At 38.3% G+C, this 19,637-nt stretch overlaps 1 protein-coding gene across 1 annotated transcript; it reads left to right on the top strand.

Annotated features, from left to right (window-relative positions):
* The first annotated feature begins 13,420 nt into the window (after window positions 1–13,420).
* hey1 (hes-related family bHLH transcription factor with YRPW motif 1) lies at window positions 13,421–17,801 on the top strand. Its single transcript, XM_088929386.1, has 5 exons — window positions 13,421–13,672; window positions 14,481–14,556; window positions 14,725–14,808; window positions 15,103–15,184; window positions 15,741–17,801. Exons 1-5 carry the CDS (start codon window positions 13,587–13,589, stop codon window positions 16,289–16,291), a joined length of 879 nt encoding a protein of 292 aa, XP_088785512.1. The 5' UTR covers window positions 13,421–13,586; the 3' UTR covers window positions 16,292–17,801.
* Window positions 17,802–19,637: the final 1,836 nt, after the last annotated feature.

The following is a 19,637-nucleotide window of genomic DNA, read 5'->3' as shown; positions in this document are numbered from 1 at the left end:
ACCATCCAGAAAATGCTCATCCCTTCTGACTTGGACTGTGGGGAGCACGGTGTCATCATTCTGGTGACAGTCTCCCACTCAGAAGAGGGGTAGTGCTGAGTATGTTGCTTTATCATTCTGAAGACATTGTCCTCCCCTTCTGGCATGTATGGAAATGGGCATATTTGCTCTTCTCTGGAGGTTTACTGCAGATTGTTGCTGTTCATCTAACTGAGGAAACTGCCAGGGTGCAGGCAATAACTCTCTGTACATCTTTTCAGTTTCCAACTGGGTTCTTTTCAGCTGGCTTAGGGATCTCTAATATTCTCTGTCCACCAGCATAACTTCAATAGCAGCATGAAGGCTTGTGTAGTTTTCACCTTGATCATAAAGAGTTTCAAGACCCTCTGCCTGTAATGAATCCAAGTAAGGAAGTAGCAGGATCCTATGCAGACGAGAGAGAGAGTAGAGGCAGAAACAACACAGGTGTCCAATCCAAATCGACAGGCGAGTTCATGGTCAAGAGCAAAGGTAAGTCCAAAACGCCGAATGTGGTCGTACAAAAGAGGTTTTCAAAAGGGCCGAGGTAGGAGCTCTCTAGGAGAGAAATCAATACCAAGCAACGAGTAGCAAGTTTTGAGGGTTTAAATAGAGATGAGTGCGGAATGGTACAGCAGGTGGTGATGGTGATGGTTTAACATGTGCGGTGGTGCTTGTTGTGATTAGTCTGCTGCTGGAACAGGTTAGCTCGTTTGTGGGTTGATCTCTGATGACTGCCGGTCGTGACACTGCCTCCTTGAGCAGGAGCAAGAGGTGTATGTTTTCCTTGGCAGACTAGTCAAGAAAATGCTATGCTTGCTGCTGGAATTCCTATAGCCTTTTATTCAGCTCAGTACTAATGGGAATCAGAGGGAAAAGAATATGAAAAGCCTCCCTCATCTCCCCCTGCTTTAGCTGCTGTTCCATAGCACCATTTGCAGTTAGAGTATGTCTTCTGACAATTCCTCTCAGCAGACACCAGTGTTCTGATAGTTTCCAAGTGTTTCAACCAGTGTTTGAAACTGGCTGTTTTGCTGCTTAATTCTCCTTTCATTTGGAGATTCTCTCTTAATTTTCCCCATTCCTTCCTGGTTAGAATTCAGCAGGGCTTCTGTAAAGTATTTGTTACTGCAATTGTGGCAGTAACTGCCCTATTCATCCCAAGTTCTTAATGCTTGCTTCATTCATTTGCCATTTCTGAGGAAGAAGGTCTCAAAGAGGTGCATTTGCTGACTGTAGAAGATACTGCAGAGCATCATGCTGGTCTTCCAGCTGCTCCTGCAAGCACCAAGCTCTTGCAACCAGCCACTGAACATCAGTTAAATGCCTCAGCTTCATGTGGGTTTTGAGGAATAGTGAGCCCCAGATCATGTAAATGGTGCTGGACCTTCAGCTCTGGTACTTTCCTTACAGTTTTCTTCCTCTTTAGAAACTCACAAAATTGAGTTCAGCTCACCCAGGCTCAGGGCACACTACTGGTTCTCCATCTTGGATTTCCAACACTTCTTCCTAGTATTCCCTGAGTTTCAGACTTCTCACACAATAGCCATTAAAAGTCAAAGCATTACAGTGAAAGACACTTAAGTGCCACAAATCCTCTTCATAGACTCACACAAAAACTTACTATTCAAAAACATAACTACCGTCTACCCCTGTGAAACCTTTTATACTGTATACAGTACCCCATTTGAAAATGCGAAAAGAATTAACCAAAAATAAAATGTGAAAAAAATACAATAAGTATTGGAGATCTTCTCCTACAAGGGATGTTTCTGTGTGTGATGTGTGTTTTTCAATAGCTTTTGCCTTTATTTGCTTTGAAAGCTTCTTAGTCTTCATGTCATAGTCTTTAGCATAATCTTTGTGTGAAAATAAATAAATCAATAAATATAAAAAAGCTCACTATATGGTATGACCACGGAACATCAGAGACACAAGTGATTTTAGCTTGAAACCACTATTTTAGCACACAACTGATTGTGAGGAATTGTTTAGGTTATTTAGGTAAAGTTGGGTTTACCACAGCAAAGGGTGTGAATAGTTATGCAATTATGACTTTTGCATCTTTCTTCTATATTAATTGTATATTTACATCTTTGTGTTTGCTGCTTTGAATGTGTGGAGTAGGTTGTGTACAATATATTACAAATATGTATTGCTTAAATTACTTCTTCCAAGTGTCTCAACTTGGGGGCGGTGTGGTGGCTCTGTGGCTAAGGATCTGCGCCTATGGCTGGAAGGTTGCTGGTTTGTATCCTGCGGCCGGCAGAGGAATCCTGCTCTGTTGGGACCCTGAGCAAGGCCCTTAACCCCAGCTGCTCCAGGGACACCGTATAAATGGCTGACCCTGTGCTCTGACCCCAGGCTTCTTTCCCTGTCTGTGCGTCTCATGGAGAGCAAGTTGGGGTATGCGAAAAGACAAATTCCTAATTCAAGAAATTGTATATGGCCAATAAAGTGATCTTATAACTGCAAGCTTTAAATCAACAAAATTATACAAATCTACAAGTTCCTGAATATTTTTGCACAATACTGTATTTGCTACAAAATGATTCTGAAATTAACAGCTGATTTACACACCTTATGCAAAGGATAATCATGCATAATTAACATTAAATACATGTAAATTCCTAAATGGACAACTTTAAAAATACTGCAGATACATCAGCCTTCCATGTTCAGGATTAGACAACCCTGCTCTAGTGCAAACGTGACTTTGAAGCAATGTGATGATGTATATATAAGGCTAGTAGTTCCTCTGACTCACTTAATAGAATTCTATTTCGAAAATTATTCCAAATCACCCCATTTACAGAACAGAATGGTATTTTTGAAGTTTTGGTTTATTACAAAAATAATGAGATCTATAAACTGAGGATGAACAAGAACCTAATGTGAAATAGCAGTTACGATATGCAGGCAGTCAACACACAGACATTAACAAAGAAAGGATTTAGGATGAGGCATGCTGACTCTGCAGAACTATATGTCTTATTAGGGAAATACAAGCTTCAGATAACTGCATAGTCTGCCTTTCAGCATTGGCAGGCTTGTGACATTTGGAAGCTGTGTGATGGCCAGCAGTTGCTCTCTGTAATCAGAGATCACATGTACACTTGTCTTCTGTGGAGCACAACAGGTTAACAACTGATATAATCGATTAGGGTTCTGTTTGGGAACAGTTGTTCCAGTAGAGAGAAAGTGAGAAAGGCAGATTTCCCTACAAATCACTTGCTCGTCCTATGATGCTATACAATGTCTATGGCAAATAACGTTTTGGTTCATCCAAAACAGGATAACAGTAAAAATACCACAAAGAAGGAAAGTAGTTGAAGCAAATAACATCCATTTATCCACCCCTATCACAGGGTCACAGGGGAGCTGGAGCCTATCCCGGCAAGCATTGGGTGCAAGGCAGGACACACCCTGGATGGGATGGTAATCCATCTCATGGTACACACAGACATGCACACACTCACACACTCGCACAGTTTTCCCAATGCCAGTTGTCTCTGGACTGTGGGAGGAAACCGGAGTGCCTGAAGGAAACCCACACAAACATGCATACATAAAGGTTAGTTACATACCATAAGAGTCTCTGTTAGCAGTTACTTGGATGAAAAGAACTTAAAAGGTTTTCATATTTCTTCCATATGAAAATATATATATATTTCTTCATTTGAAGAATGAAGAATAAATTTTAAACATTGCCATTCAAAAACAATGCAACAACAAAATTCTGTTCTTACTGTGAAAATTGCCTTCTGGGCATTATTTGAAACTAGACCATACATGATAATCCAGTTATTTTACAGTATCTTGGTTTCATTGTGTATGACATTGACACATAATTGCTTGAAAGCTTCCACACTGGCTCTGTCCCAAAGGGAAGCAGCACCTTTGTAGCATAAACACACCTGAAGTAACTTACACTTGGTGAAACCTTTCCTTCTGAAGGAAGGGGGGCAAAAATATCTAATTCTGAGCACAACCTAGAGCAGAGCCAGCATATACACATAAACTTATTCATGTATCACCTCCTGTCTATCACAATGACATGACAGGTTTGCAGTATAAGAGTGTGGATTTTTTAACTCTGATTAAATACACCTAAGTTCTACAGTTCTTTGCACTGGCTTCAGTATTACATCCAGTTCTCAATCATTTTAGCCTGTATTATTGGTATGATACTGGCAGTCTTGTAGCTGAATGTAGACAGTTCTGTATTTACAGTACAAGAGAAGATCTCTGGCATTAAATCAGTGCCACTCTCAGTGCTTCCAGCCCCTGGAGACAACATGCAGTTTTATCACTGCTGGATGTTTCAAATACATGTGTTTGAACAGCTCTGTGAGCATGCTTCACTGCTGTTGCGGGTACGTACAACTTGAATGACAGTGTTCTGGTGTTTTTGCTATTTTAATCTTTTGACAGATAATTAACATCCTCTTCTGCCACCACACATCTGTTTTTCTATTTTTTTCTCCGCTGACCTCCCTTATGACAAGGAATATTAATGAAAGGTTGAATAAATTAGCATGGTAGTGACTTGAGTTTTTCACAACATCAGAAATGGAACAATAAATGTAACCCTCCTTTTCTCATAAGAGTTTCATGTGCACACAAGGAGGACAATTGGTTCCTGAAAGGGGAAGAAGGAGAAAAACAAGCAATCAGTCAAAGAGGTAGGGAAATACACAGGTGAAGAGACAATCATAAAAAACTAACTCCTTCCAAAAAGGTAGTATTGTCCAATTTTCTCACAGTACTACCACATCCATCTTTGCAAAGAAATTAACTGTGTGACCACCTTCATTAAGCCCTGCGTGACACAAAATGCCACACTACAAGATAAAGATGTGTTTGAGTGGCCTGCTTTTTATGCTACTCAGTTTGGTACCATGAATCTCTGTGTAAAGGCTGCTTATTTCTACTCATTGTAATAGAGATTGGCTCTATCTATGTATATATAGCCGCATAAGGAGATGCATACATAAATACAAATAAATGCACAAATAGACACTTGATGACAACAGATATGAGAAATGGGTTATTGAAAGACATTCCAGCCTGAAACATCCCCATTGTTGAGCAAGGCAGTCCTCTACAGCATTCCTAGCGCAAAGTCTTTGCCCTGAAGGCATCAATTATTCGGGATCACACAAAATGTGCTGTTTCCCAGCCAGGCAGTCTACATCAAGACTTTCACACAACCTGCATCCTGACCTTCCCTCATTATGGGGGTCACCGCTCTCTGCCACTTGGGATACTTTACAAAATATTCACAGAAGCTGCTCAGAAGTCATTTTGTAAAATGAAATGTCAAAATTCATATGCTGCTCCTTTATTAGAATGTGTGTATGAGTAGCATTTTGACACTGAGGCTGGCAACACTTTTAAAGAATGGATGGATAGATGCAAGTTAAAGAGTTTGGCATACAGAAGTAAACATCAGCAGTATGTCTGTCTATCCATCTGATGGATGTAGAAAATTCATAATTTCTAATTAGGGAGCAGAAGCTTCAGAAGATACTTCTAGTTCTGCTTCGCAAGTATTTCATCAAAGTAAACAAATATGGAAAGCTGTTTCTTTCCCATTATTAGTCTATTTATCAATGCATCCATCCATTTACAGTGATTGATAAAATCAATCCATTACTTTTCATCATTCCAAAACTTTGAGTAGGCAGCATTTGGAAACCTATTTGTATGTGTTTGTTAGATGGCAGAAATACTATGATTTTTGTGGGAAGAGTGTTTTCAATACAATAATTTATTGACACACTATTTGATAATATTGTGCTCCTGAGCACATACAATGTGTCTGACTAAGTTTAGGCAATGGCAATGAGTTTGTTGGCCAGACATGCAAATGCAACTGTGTGCTATCTGAAATAGAAAAATTAAAGTAATTTATTAATGCTGTCCACACACAAATATAGTCACACCACAAAAGTAATGATATTGGCCCTCAGTTGTGAGATATACAGTATATTATTTTAACAACACAGAGAGCAAATGGTGACCTGGAAATCATTTAGATTAAACATTTTGTGTATTTACCAATATATATGAAAAGCTGGGCTGTCAATCACTGTTAGTCAAGCTACACCAAAAACCCTACCAAAGTGACAAACTGTTGAGATCAATCCAAGCTGTTAGGTGCTGGTCATGAGTTTTGAGGGTTTTTTAAATCTTCTATTCTGTCATAGTCTTAATTAGTTATCATTTGTACACTCTCTCTGTGGTAAATTGTGTCTATGACTTAGTTTTGGTTGGATCTGAAGTTCTCTCTGAAATAACTAAACCACTGTGAATTAGCACTGCAATGGCCACCCACCAGGATTTGTGCCAAGTCCAACACGACTTAACTTGTTTCCTAACTTCTCTTCCAAAGCTTTGAAGATTATACCACATAAACCCTCATATTAAAAGTAACTACAAAGATGGAACTTTTAATTCTTTATAAAATAGCTCAAACAAAACTCTTTCATGTCAGAGCCAAGTGGCAGGTATTGTACATAGAGATCTTAGCATTCGTGATGGATTGTCCTCTTGGAGCCTGAGAAAAAGCAGCAGTGACAATGGGGATAACACAGGGGACCACAAAAAAACAGACTTGCTTAATAATGTACTTCAACTATATTATATATGGAAAAACATAAGGATGCAAGAAATATAAACCATTCAGCCCATCCTGCTCCTTAAGTAATATCATATTTTGTCCATTTCTTAAATGTGCCCATATCTAGGCCTCAACCATTTGGCTGGCAAACTTTTTTCCAGATATATACAATTTAAGTAAAGAAGCATTTTCTAGTCTGTGTCCTAAATGAAATCCATCTTTCATTACGGCATGTAAAAAAGCCTCCTGGATTGACAGGGTGGATATGCTCTCTATGATCTTACATATAATCTAAATTGTTGTAGACTAAAGAGACCTGCTTTAGCTTGTCTGAATATGCCAGCCTCCCAAGACCAGGAATCACTCTTATTACTATTCTTTGAACTCTTCCTAAGGCTATAATATATTTTACATGGTATGGTGACCGGAACTGAAAACAACATTTAAAGGTCTTCCCTGGATTTAAATTATGGACTTCTTATTGCATACTTGAATCAAGTCTCTAATATCTTCCTATTTACAAGTTTATATTATAATATTGCAAATTGATGTTAAGAGATTGAATGAAATGTTTAAATTTTCACAAGGGTCTTAATTAGGGCAGCATATGTGTAGAAGAGGTATATTTGTTTAACTCAGCACAAGTGGACCGTATGTGGCAGATGTGCATGTGGCTGGTGGTAACATTCAGACTTTAGTGTATGTTTTTGTCAGAAAAAGCTTTTTGTTTGTTTATAACTGTTTGAATGTTTCATCAAGCCAGAATCCTCATGGCCGTTCTACCATTTTTGTGGCATTTCCCTTGTCTGAAGATCATCAAATGGTCATACTGAAACTAGGATATTCCACACATCAAGCTAACCACAGTGTTTTTAGCAACTGGAATACTATAGAAATACCGGTTGGGTTCATTTTGCCATGTTGAAGTGTAGTTTATTTTAGAGTTAGAATTAGGGTTATACAGTATAGTGCTGACACTTGGGCTTGGGTTACAGTTACCTTGAGTGAAAAATCCTCCAATAAAAAAAGAAACAACTGAGTCACAAATTTAATATTGTTTTTTATTAGTTTATATTGACAGCAGAAGACACAGCTTCTGAATTTATAAAGTCTCAATAATGGGGCACATGAACACGGTCATTGTAAAAGGAGATCTTTTTGGGTTTTTTTTATAAGTGCCAACAGGTCAGAATATCTGGAGGGTCGCAAATGAAGGGAAACCTTTCAGCCCATCGTACATATTTGGTGCTATTTCTCTGTAGTCACACAGCCAGTACTAATTGTGCTAGGAACAAACCCCGAAGTATGAAATAATCCAAGGAAAAGGACAATTTAAAGTAACCAATCAAGTCTATCTTACATGTCTCTGGGAGGTGGAAGGAATTTGAAACACTAGAATGCAACCACAGAGAGAACCTCTCACTTGTCTTACGCTCAACAAAACAGTGCTTATGTCCTTATTTTTGGGACTATCTCAAGTTAAACTTTTTTAAGTCTTACAGCTTATAAGTTTTGTTTTTAATTCAAATAGAATAGAAAGTTACAAAAGATGAAGAATAGTAGGTAATCTCCACATAGGGTATCATTGACAAACTGTTTTTCAGACTTTCAATGATTGTCTGTTTAAGAGGCATTATTCAAGCTAAGATTTAAATAAAATTAATTGTACTTTTATATTAATAAGAATAATTTCTATCAAAATTAATTTCTTACTATTCCAGATGAAAGAATAACTAGGTAATAATGCTGGAAAATGCCTTTACTATGGACAATATTTGATAATAATAATTAATTAATTTTTGCAGGTGAATGATTAAATATTCCGCCTGTCAGCAGCTGCAGTCAATAAAACATGGTACAAGATAACACAGGAACTACTACCACAATACTTTTTACATTATACTGTGAAAATACTTTAGATATTCTTCACATATTGTACCTACTGTATATCACGCTGGTAAGAGGATAGCTGTATGTAGGTCACTATGACTCTTGACGTCAGTATTGTACTGAGAAGAGGGATGGATTTCATAAATTGGTATGTAATAGTTTTGGACAGGAAAGAATATTGAATGAAGAAGTCAGGAGAAAGAGACCAACAAGTGGCTAGAGAAACTGCAATTGAGGCTGTGACAGGGAACAATGTACGTCGACACACAATGAAAGGTGTCACACATATTTCAGAGAATATTAGTGTCTGCTTCCTCTCCCCATTAGTTAAACAAAGCTAACCTTCCTCTAAGCGTGACTTCAATTTCAAGCGCTATTTATAAACAATATCATCTCTCCCTGTTGCTCCTGCTTTAGAATTTCTAATTGTTAACTCATTGTTCCCCTGAGAAATGTTTGTCTAAACTGAGACAGGGCGGTGCTGGGTTAAAAGGCCCAGGGCTTTGAGGTACAGTATAGTTACTGGCAGAATGGGGACCTTAGATACCTTGTGTAGATACTTACACAATGATTGGTAAACTAAACTCATACCGTGAGTGATTGTTATTCTTATAAACATTGCGAGACTGCAATGTAAACCCCTTTTCCATCCTTTCAGAAGTATATTTTAAACCAAAACCACTTTTCTTTATTTCTTCAACAAATGTGGATGGCTTCTTCAGGAAATACCTGGATTTTGGAAACAAAATACTCAAAAATATTTATGTATACTATATTATACATTAATATATATTTTATATGCATTGTATATGTGTCTTTGGTCAATCCAAAAACTAGTCTGTAAACAATTTATGATAAACTTTGATAAGATAAAGTTTTATTCATGACGTCACTTAATCATTTAGAATCATATTTTAAACATGTATTTTTGAAAGCCAAACCTGGATATGGGTGTGGCATGAGACACATGGAACGTACAGTACAGTAGAAATCAGGTATTCCTTTGTAAGACATGCCTACTTATTCCTACTGTGTTTGCCATTTAGCACAAACACATGCATACAAACAGTCTTGCGTGGGCAGGCAGAGATGCCTCACACAGTGATGCTGTACACAGTCCCATAGGGATCTTCCTCTGTTTAATCTGAAAACCCCAAGACTCATTACCCTGTTTGGCTGATGCATTTCACATGTGGTTGTTGCTGACACATTTCCTACTAGTTCAAGTACAGGTAGGTAGCTGTGTCAGTATGTGTAGGCTGCAAAGAAACAAGTAAAGGTTTATTCCATGCTGAAAAAAGAAGAAAGGTGACACCCAAAGAAGGCTCCACAGCAAAAAGATTGCGTTTCCTTTTTTCTCTTTTCAGATATCAACATTTATACTGGAAATACTTACAGTCTGCAAAGTCACTAAATGAACTCCACCAATTTTTCAGTGTTCAATGTAAACAATTTCTTATAAAAAATTTAATTTATTTCCCATCTTTATCAATGATTTGAGTCATTTTACTTTTAAATTATTATGTGGTCTGTTAGTGCATCACTAATAAGAATCTGTTCACCACCAAATCATCATCTCTTGTTTTACTTTTGTATTAGAAACAAAATCAACCTGATTGCAGCAAGATTTAAAAATTCAGTTTCTTTCTGAACAGAGCAAAAATGCTGGTTTTAAATAACTAAAGCAAAGAAAGTTATCTGTTAAGAGCAAATTTGTGTTCCTCTGTACAGTTCATGCAATATAGAGTGTCTTACACATAAACATTAGTTTTTGTTTTTTAAATATCAAGTCACAATAATTTTAACTTTTAATCCATGAGATATTTCAGTAATATATATTGTTATCATTGATTTCAAATTTGATAATACAATTTATGGATGACCCCTGTTTTCAAATCAGTGGCTGATTGTAGCATTTAATTGAATTGGTCATTTTTACTTTTATATGTTCTTTATGGCCTGCATCCATTACAAATGAACACTGGGGAAAAAAAGAGGTAACAAGATACAAAATAAATTGTCTATAACATCTGTAGGAATTTAGGAAAGGGCTTGTGAACAGAGCCCCCTGTATCACAGAATGAAGAATAAGACTCCCCTTAAAACTCAAAACAGAAAGTATTCTGCACTTGAGTTTGTTCTTTAAACAGAGCATGCATGTTTTCGTGAAGGAAGTGATGCCCTGTGTTAGGCCTTCACCTTCAAAGAAGGGCAGCTTTCGTAGCTAATTAGGACATGTGATGGGAACGAGGAACAAACCAGCAAACAATAGCAGCGTGGGAACCCTGAGCAAGTTTGAATTACAAGCAATCCCTCCTAAACAAAAAAGTCCCTGTCAACAACCAAGCGCAAGCTTGAGAAAAACAACACAACAGCAAAGTTACTTTGTCATGTTGACCTGGAGAAGAAACAGTACAGCAGCTTCCCGTCATTCACTGCTGCTAAAAAAGGGGTCTTCTTTTCCCTGTTGATGCATATTAAGTGTGTGCATTTACTGATAAGAATCTGCTTAAGGATCGGGCACTAATAACAAAAGACCCACTGGTGACCCATCATTGACTGAATTAGACTCCTTTCTCACTGCATGCTGCTACTCAGATTGTTTTCCTTTTCTTCCTTATGCTTTTTTCTTCACATTATAATTTATTTTGCCTTTTAAGAGGGAGTTTTTTCATGCTGCTGCCGAAATATATGAAGCCTGTAATGATGGAAAATTCAATGCCACATGTTTTGTCGTTTAGGCCCTTTCCTGTTCTGTGATCTAAATTCCTGCTGAAGACTGCATTAAGAAACTTCAGTTATTTTACACTTGGTTCGGACTTGAGCTGTACCTGAGCCCACTGACGGTATGAAGGTACCATTGTGGATGGGGAGGTCTTTTTCTCTCATATTATATCTTTCTAAGCAAACAGAACTTGGTTTTTACACATTGACTCTGTGCTTCTGCAGAGAACTGTTTTGCAAAGGGAGAACTGTAGCAGCCAAAGGTTTATTTTAGTTTTGGAAACCATATGAAGAAAGGTTTTCATGGCAACATCAAGTATTTACTAAGCAACTTTAAAGCAATTTTGTTTTGTGTATTACTGTATACATTTGACTGTATGCACAATAATATGTGTATGCTAAGTGTTTACATAAAAGCTGTTGCACATAAACAGTATAAATTTAGACATTGTTGCTAATGTGCACATATGACAACAGATACAAGTCATAACATGACATAATTCATTAGCTGCCCTAAGTAAGTGGGGCTGTGTGTCTGTTCTAATCATTAGTATTGACCCATGCAGCTGACACTGGGCGATGAATAACGCACTGAGCAAGGGTTTCTGCTAATGACTTTTCAATTCTACAATGAAAGAAGCTCAGCTGGATTGCCCCAGGCTGCTACTTGTGTTCACTCTGTTGTCCTGTTATGCTGTTTCTTATGTCTCTCATGCTCCACATCTTGTATCAGGTTACTAAAGTACTTAGTTGTCAGAGCTATACTCAACCTCCGTTACCCTCACGTGACTCTGCAACACACTGCAGATTACACACACAGAGTAACTACACAACAATGGGATGGGATGTTGTATTAATAGTAACATAACTTTCAAATATTCCTTTAAGTTTATGTTTTACAGCACTTTTGTAAAGAAAAATAAGGTCTTTATCTGTAATCCCTGCAAACGTGACAATAAGAATTCATTTTTACCTTTTGTAGTGTTCAAATTAATTTAACGAGGACTAAAAATCCTTTACAACCAATACATTTTCTTCTGTTGTTCTCTTCAATTGTTCTACAAGGAAAAAAACAACATGACTTTGCAGAACAAAATAGTCGTTTTCTAAACCTGTAAACCCCGTTGATACAGTAAATTTATACCCTTAACACGCACGTTTTATTAGGGCTTATTCCAGCCTTATTCCAAGGCGCCCTTAAAAGGGGGGGCTCTTCTGCTATTGAGGTAACTTGATTTATTAGCTACACCTGCCAAAAAATAGAAACTGAGTTATTGTATTCTCTAAAAAGGCTGCATTATCAGATGAAGGAAAATGTGTGTCCTACACAGTGTTTCGCAATTTTGAAGAGGATACGAGGATTTCTGGTAAAGCTGTTCTGTCATGTCAGTGTTCCAGTAAATAAACACCCGAGTAAACCCCGACCTATAGCTGCAGAGCTTCGCAGTAGAGCTTAAGTAGGACATGCGGGATTAAAGTTAGGGTCCTTATGGCCCAAAGACATTGAATTGAGAACCCCTGCGGCCCCCGTCACTTTATTTGAACCACGGCAATAAACATGCTGTTCAAACAAGCGGCAGGGTGTAGTGTGTGATTTAGTTTAAGAAGGGTTTTGTTTTAATTGCATTAATTCTTTGTTTCACCGCGGTCCTCGGACGCCGCTGTCATCTTTACCATACACGCTGCTGCACCGTGGGGTAAAATTAAAAGTCGTTTTGACTCCGTGTTACACTGTAGTCTGTCGGATGAGTTAGTATTAGATTACAGGTTCACACGCTCGCTTGCAGACCGCCCGTCGCCCCAACCAATTGCCCCATTCATTCCAGAGCCGGAGACAGCCGTCGCCTCTGATTGGTTATCGGCGCTCAGCGGACGAACTTTCCCACGGCCAACGCGTGCTGACAGTCGGCCAGCCACATCACTAGTGGAACAGACAGCCTCGGGGCTCAGGGAGCTCGGGGGTGGTGCTATACAGTAACACTCAAGCTATAACTCAAGTCATTGGTTATTTCCTCAGAATAGTCACATTACCCTGCTGGTGGTCGTGGCTCGCTCTGGGAGAAGACAGGATACAAAGCTGCCAATTAAGGTGGCTGTCTCGTTTTTTATTGGCTTGTGTAGGTTTCAGCTCCGCCCTTCCGTCAACCGCCTCCGCTCCACCCATTTTTTGGGTTCCCTGTCATGTAGAAATGACACCGTTGGAAATAATCTTGGCGTTTTAAAGTGGTGAACTGAGGGGAGTTTTGACAGTCATTCACTTGCAAAGCTTCATATTAAAAGGACCTGTTTGGTGTGGAAAGAGAAGGGATACCAGGGACCCACGGTTAAAATGAAACGAAATCATGATTACAGCTCTTCGGATAGCGAGCTCGATGAGAACATCGAGGTGGAGAAGGAGAGCACCGACGAAGTTGGGTAGGTTTTCATTTTGTCTTGCTTTTGCAAAACTCAGCAAGTATTTTTGTACACTGTCTTGACTCCCTGTTATCGCGAAACTCATTATCATAGAAGTGTGTGAACCCTTGCCCCCCCCCCCACACACAAACACACGCCGGTTTAAGTCTGTTATTAAAGCAACCCAGTATAGACGCAAAACACTTGCCGGTTGAGTATGCGGCTATATATAAGTATAAATATAACATGCACACATATTTTTCCAAACGAAAAAGGTGCAGATTTCGCTGGGGAATAAATATTCACCACTTTAATTCTGGTTAATTAAATTTTAGTTTCCCCTTGTCTATACAATGTTTCAACCACGCTACGCTCTGCTTTGGTTTTGGGGTTTTTAAAAAGATCCAAGTTACATAAGTAAACCAAACACCTGATGTATCTAACCGGTGAAAGTTAGAGCTTTATTTTTATTTTAGCAATGTTTAATTTTGTCTTGCCTCGGCCTTTCCTAATATTTTTAAGTAACGTAATTATCTGGAGTCTTCCTACTATTTTTATGTTTCACTTTACTGACGTTTTAATTACATTTGATTACATTAGTACATTTTATGGTTCTTGTTATTATTAATAAGTATAGCTAGACGCGGAACATCCACGATAGTTTTGTACCAAAGATAATATTGTTCGGTCTAAGACCAAGTATAAAGTTCTATTTTTAAAATCTGTTTTTAAAATAAACAAAAAGTCATAAGTGATATGTCAATATATATTACACCATCACTGTTAACCGGATTTTACATTTAATGTTTGTCTGTACTGTATATTTTAGAAACGTAAGTTCCCCCCAAGGATCGATGTCTCCCACAACATCATCTCAAGTACAGGCGAGAAAGCGGCGTAGAGGAGTGAGTATTTTCAATACGTGTATCTATTATATGCATATGATTTAATTGTGTAACTATCAGAATACATATAAAACGCATTTGCACGCTTTTATATATATACTGTATAATTTATGACGCGGGTTTGTTGCACGAATTCTCTGCCTAATTTTATACTTGTATCTTCTGTAGATCATTGAAAAACGGCGCCGGGACCGAATTAATAACAGTTTGTCCGAGTTAAGGAGACTCGTCCCCAGCGCTTTTGAGAAGCAGGTACGCTAAGGAAATAGAGCACACCGGTAAAAAAAGAGTTTTCAGAATGTAACTGCGGATCTTAATATTAAACAAGGGTATGCACATGTCTGTACTATTCCTTCGTTTATTTGTCTGAAGCAAATAGCGTGGAGTTAATATTTTGGTATCCAATTCCTTAGATAGCATGGCTTGCTAATCTGTACATTGAACCAACTTTCAGAAAGTTGCCACAGTGCCTTTTGCCTAAACAGTGGGTGTACTGTAGAAGGAGAACTGTACTGAACTTGACTTTATTTTTTGTTAAACACGAAGGGTTCAGCCAAGCTTGAAAAGGCCGAAATTTTGCAGATGACGGTGGACCACCTTAAAATGCTACATGCTGCGGGTGGTAAAGGTAAGGTGTTCAATGCAGAAATCAGTGCTTCACAGCCAATATTATCAACGCAAACTGCTCAACTTGGTTCATTTAAAAACGAATAGAGCTGATTATGCTTGTATGCAACTATATTTAAAAACAAGATTTGTTCACTCATGACTATTGGTACTCAATAACTGAAAAAATATTAATTACCATTATGTGTAAATAGTGTTAACACTTATATTTAAATGTTTCCCCTTTGATTTATGCAAGAGGTAGTATGTCTTTAAGCAAAGCCAAGCCTTATAAATAGTTCTCACTTTGGAGAGGTCTAATGAGAGATTTTTTACGAGAAATGACTGAAATGCCCACTAAGAAACCAGTTCATGCTGGGCAAAATGGAATCAGTCACCATTAGAAAAAGTCAGCCTGCAAATTTTCAGATTATAGAAGAATTCTTTGAATTTCATTTTTTAGCACACCCAAGTTTGACTAAATGAAAGGCTTATTTCTGCTTTTCCGGTTCTGTGAGTTTTCTAACCCTTTTTTAGCCTGGAAATGAATGCTAACTCGAGGCCCTCTTTCCCTGCAGGCTATTTCGATGCTCATGCGCTGGCCATGGATTACCGCAGTCTGGGGTTTCGCGAGTGCTTGGCTGAGACTGCCCGGTATTTGAGCATCATTGAAGGGCTGGACAGCGCTGACCCCCTGCGGATTAGGCTGGTCTCCCACCTCAACAGTTATGCCTCCCAGCGCGAGGCTCACTCTGGACTCGGACACTTGGCCTGGGGCTCAGCCTTTGGGACGCCCCCCTCTCATCTGGCTCACCATCTCCTCCTGCAGCAGCAGACAGCCTCTCGCAGCTCTAGCAGCTCCTCGTCTTCCTCCGCAGAGACCCATGCACCAAGCCGGCTTAGTGCCGCACAGCACACGGAGCCCAGTCCACTCAGAGTGCCGCCTGGGCTGCCCTTGGTCACTTCGGCCTCCAAACTCTCCCCTCCTCTGCTCTCCTCTCTCTCTGCATTCCCGTTTTCCTTCAGTGCCTTCCCTCTGCTCTCCCCTAATGCCCTTGGCTCCTCTGCTCCCTCAGCCACCCTCGGAAAGCCCTACAGACCATGGGGCACAGAGATAGGGGCATTCTGAAACCTGAGGATGCACCCCTTAACCCCACTGAAGACTGAATCCACCAGCTGAGCTGGGGCTTCAAAGGACTGTGCAGAAATCCACCCCCTTTTTTTATTCTCATCTTTTTTTTTTGCTGTGCATGAAAAGAAAAGAACATGTTAAGTTGAAGAGCCTTGATACAATGAGGTGAATGGCAGATTTACATCTGATCAATTATTTTTATTTTGTGACTATTCTCCTTGTCTCATCCCTCTTGTTCTGGACTCGACAGGGGTGGGCACTTCATATGGTCAGGCTGTCATTTCAGATTACAGGTCTTCTTATTTCTTATTTCCACACACATTCAGGAGTGTGGTGTGGTGATGCTTTGCTGCTGAAGTCAGAGGTGTTAAGATGAGAATTTGCATGACAATGTATGCACACGACTTTGGCAGATAATGACTATTGTCTGAATCCATTGTTTAGAAGGGATTTTCAGGACTGTTAATCACTTGCAACTGATACTTAATTAAATTGTTACCTTCAGCTTCTCAAATGTCCTTATTTAATATAATTAGTTGAAAATATAAATTTTGTGAAAATATATATTTTTTTTACATAAGCTACTTATTTAGAAATGGAAAAATAAACTATGACCTTTTACATATACCTGGAGCAGCACAATTAGGTTTTAAAAAACAATTTCAGTCCCTGAGAACCACACTGGATTGCATTTGTCTGTTTGCTTTCCCTCAAAACGTGAAACAAACTCGTGAAACAAACTTGCCCTCCACTATAACAGTTCTGAGCAATCAAAATCAAAAAGAAGCAAGGGTTTAATTTAGAATTTTAAGATTATGCAAGTCGGACTTAACTTTCCGTCTCTGAAGTGGTGGCGTCCTTTTAGATCTATAACTGTTGCAGCTAAACATTTAGTAGGAAAAGTTAAAAAAAATGGTAGAGCATCTTATTTATAAAAATTACATAGTTGTATCCAATTTGTCCATTTTAAATTCTTTCTGCTGTACATATCTGTTTGGCCGGTATAATAAAATGCCTCATTGAAAAGTGATGTTAGGTGTTGTCAGAGATGTGACACAGCCATAATACTTTACAAAATTAAAACCAACTCATTATTTTATTTGAACATTTCTGTAATTTTTTTCAATATCTGAGATGCATGTTTTCCATATTAAAACAGCAGCAATATATCAATTACAGTTCTGAGACACTGCAGAGTGTTTTATGAATGGCAATCTGCCCTACTTCAGGAACACATTACACATCTACTGTTTCATGTGGGTATCAGTTTGTGGGGGAAAAATGATTATAAAAATGGATGCAAATTTACATTTGTAAGATATATTTTGTGTATTATATTTGTGAACAAAGCGTTGACAAATCAGATTTTCTCAGCTTTACATTCAGAGATGATTATAGATCAGAATAGGTATAGTACAAGGATGATGTTTTCTCAGAGAGTAAGGTACTGTATTTGATCCTTGTGTACTGATCTGACATTTCTCAATAAAGAAGCTGTTTGTGAAAACCTTGCTTTCTGTTCTTTATTCTTTCATTTTCTTGGTGGCTTTTCTGCAACCTATTTGTTTCTATTGTTATCACAAAACCTTTTAAAAGTAATCAGTTTTAAGAAAATGTTTCTTGCTATGCAGATGTTACAGAAGTCGCTTTCTTAAAAATAAAACGAGGTACTACAATAGCGAGGACGTCTTAATTTCTGTATCACTAATACAGAATAACCCTGACTCAAAGCCAGGACTTAAATATATCCACATCTTTTCTTCTGTTTGGCCAGGAAGCGATTAACAACAAGAGGATATCCTGGACAAAGACTGACCAGGCCTTAGGGTGAAGCTTGATGCTGTGTGGGAATATTCTGTAGTGTGAGTAGATTGGTGTAGAATGGAAAAACTGCACCCACAGTAACATGTGGATGTTGACAGCCAAAGGCCATCTCAGTGCTACAGTGTGAGTGTTATACATAGGCTGAAGGAACAGTTTCATTTAGTTTGTTACTAGTCCAGTGGTTCTCAAACGGTGCTTAGAAATTACTGCAACAACGAGAGAAAAAAAAGAAAAAATGTGAAAAACAATAAAAAAACTTCGAGACTTTATGTCATAAGAATATGAGAAGTTCATTGACCTGATTTCAGATTCTTCCTTACAAACAGCTTTTAATGAAGTGCAGTTGGCAGAGGTTTGGTGCAGCACCAAAAACGAATATCCAGTATTATCAGAGAAATGCTCTTTCTGTTCTTCTCCTGTTTGTGACCACCTATCTGTGTGAATCGCAAGAGATTGGATGAAGAGTCGAACATGAGACTGCAACTCACATCCATAGCTCCAAATATAAAAAAAAATGTAGAAGAGGCAAACTCACTCATCACACTGAGATTGTTAAAAATTATCAGTACTCTTTAAAAAAAACCATCATGTATTGTTGTCTCACTGTGTTTTACTTAGTCATTTTGCTACCTACCTTTGCCATTTGCACCCGTTAGACCACAGAAAGTGTTGTCTGGTTCTATAAATATATATTTTTTCCTTTGTTAATGATGTAAAACATTAAAAGTTTTCAAACCAGAATGAAACCCTTCTGGTTTTCTTCTAACTTGGTCGAACCTTGATTCTTTTATTCTCAACGAGTATTTCAGTGATTCAGTGCTTTATTGAACTGTAGGGGTGCTAGGTGCTACAGGTGGACTACCTGTAGTATGACAATCTGGAGACCATCATTCTTGTCACTATTACTATAATTGTTTGTCGTATAATAAAGTGAAAACTGAATAAACTAAGTGACATCTTACTAATATATTGTAAAGCTTAAGCATACTGTCTCTTGATTTAAATTGCACAATTTTTGTTGTATACCCATTCTGTTTTCTTTTTTCATTGTCTCCCCACATGGTCCTCATGAGGACAAAGAACAATTTACATAAACACTCAACTCCCTTTGATTGTAGTTTCCTGCAGTTCTGAGTCATCCATGCATTATGTAAAGTACATGTCCCTGCTGTCACTGTGGATCACTTTGCACGTATCAATGCTGAATTTTATTCCATGATTTAAGTCTTTTTGTAATTCTTTTGGTGCTATTTTGGTTCGCCACTCCACCTATTTTGTTTAATCTACAAATTTAATTAGCTTTCTAACTATATCAGAATCTAAATCATATAGATCTGAAACAAAAACAGGTTTAAAATGGATCCCTGTAGTACACCACTGCTTACATCTGCCCAATGAGAGGTTAAGCCCCTTGGGATGATACACTGTTTTGTGTTTGTCAGATAGTTCTAAGTCCATGTTCATATAATACCTTGTGTTCCAAAGGGTTTTCCACAGGACCCTAGCCCTGTGAGGAAGA

The sequence above is a fragment of the Atractosteus spatula genome, chromosome 12 (assembly GCF_055471065.1).
Source record: "Atractosteus spatula isolate fAtrSpa1 chromosome 12, fAtrSpa1.hap1, whole genome shotgun sequence".
Lineage (NCBI taxonomy): Eukaryota > Metazoa > Chordata > Actinopteri > Semionotiformes > Lepisosteidae > Atractosteus > Atractosteus spatula.
This window is presented reverse-complemented; position numbering and strand designations above follow the sequence as displayed.

What these genes read in the sequence shown, in the direction of transcription:
- hey1 (XM_088929386.1), top strand. Translation starts at nt 13,587, where the DNA reads ATGAAACGAAATCATGATTACAGCTCTTCGGATAGCGAGCTCGATGAG. An exon ending in GAGAGCACCGACGAAGTTGG is followed by an intron (nt 13,673 to 14,480) that starts GTAGGTTTTCAT and finishes TGTATATTTTAG; the next exon opens with AAACGTAAGTTCCCCCCAAG. An exon ending in CCAGCGCTTTTGAGAAGCAG is followed by an intron (nt 14,809 to 15,102) that starts GTACGCTAAGGA and finishes TTAAACACGAAG; the next exon opens with GGTTCAGCCAAGCTTGAAAA.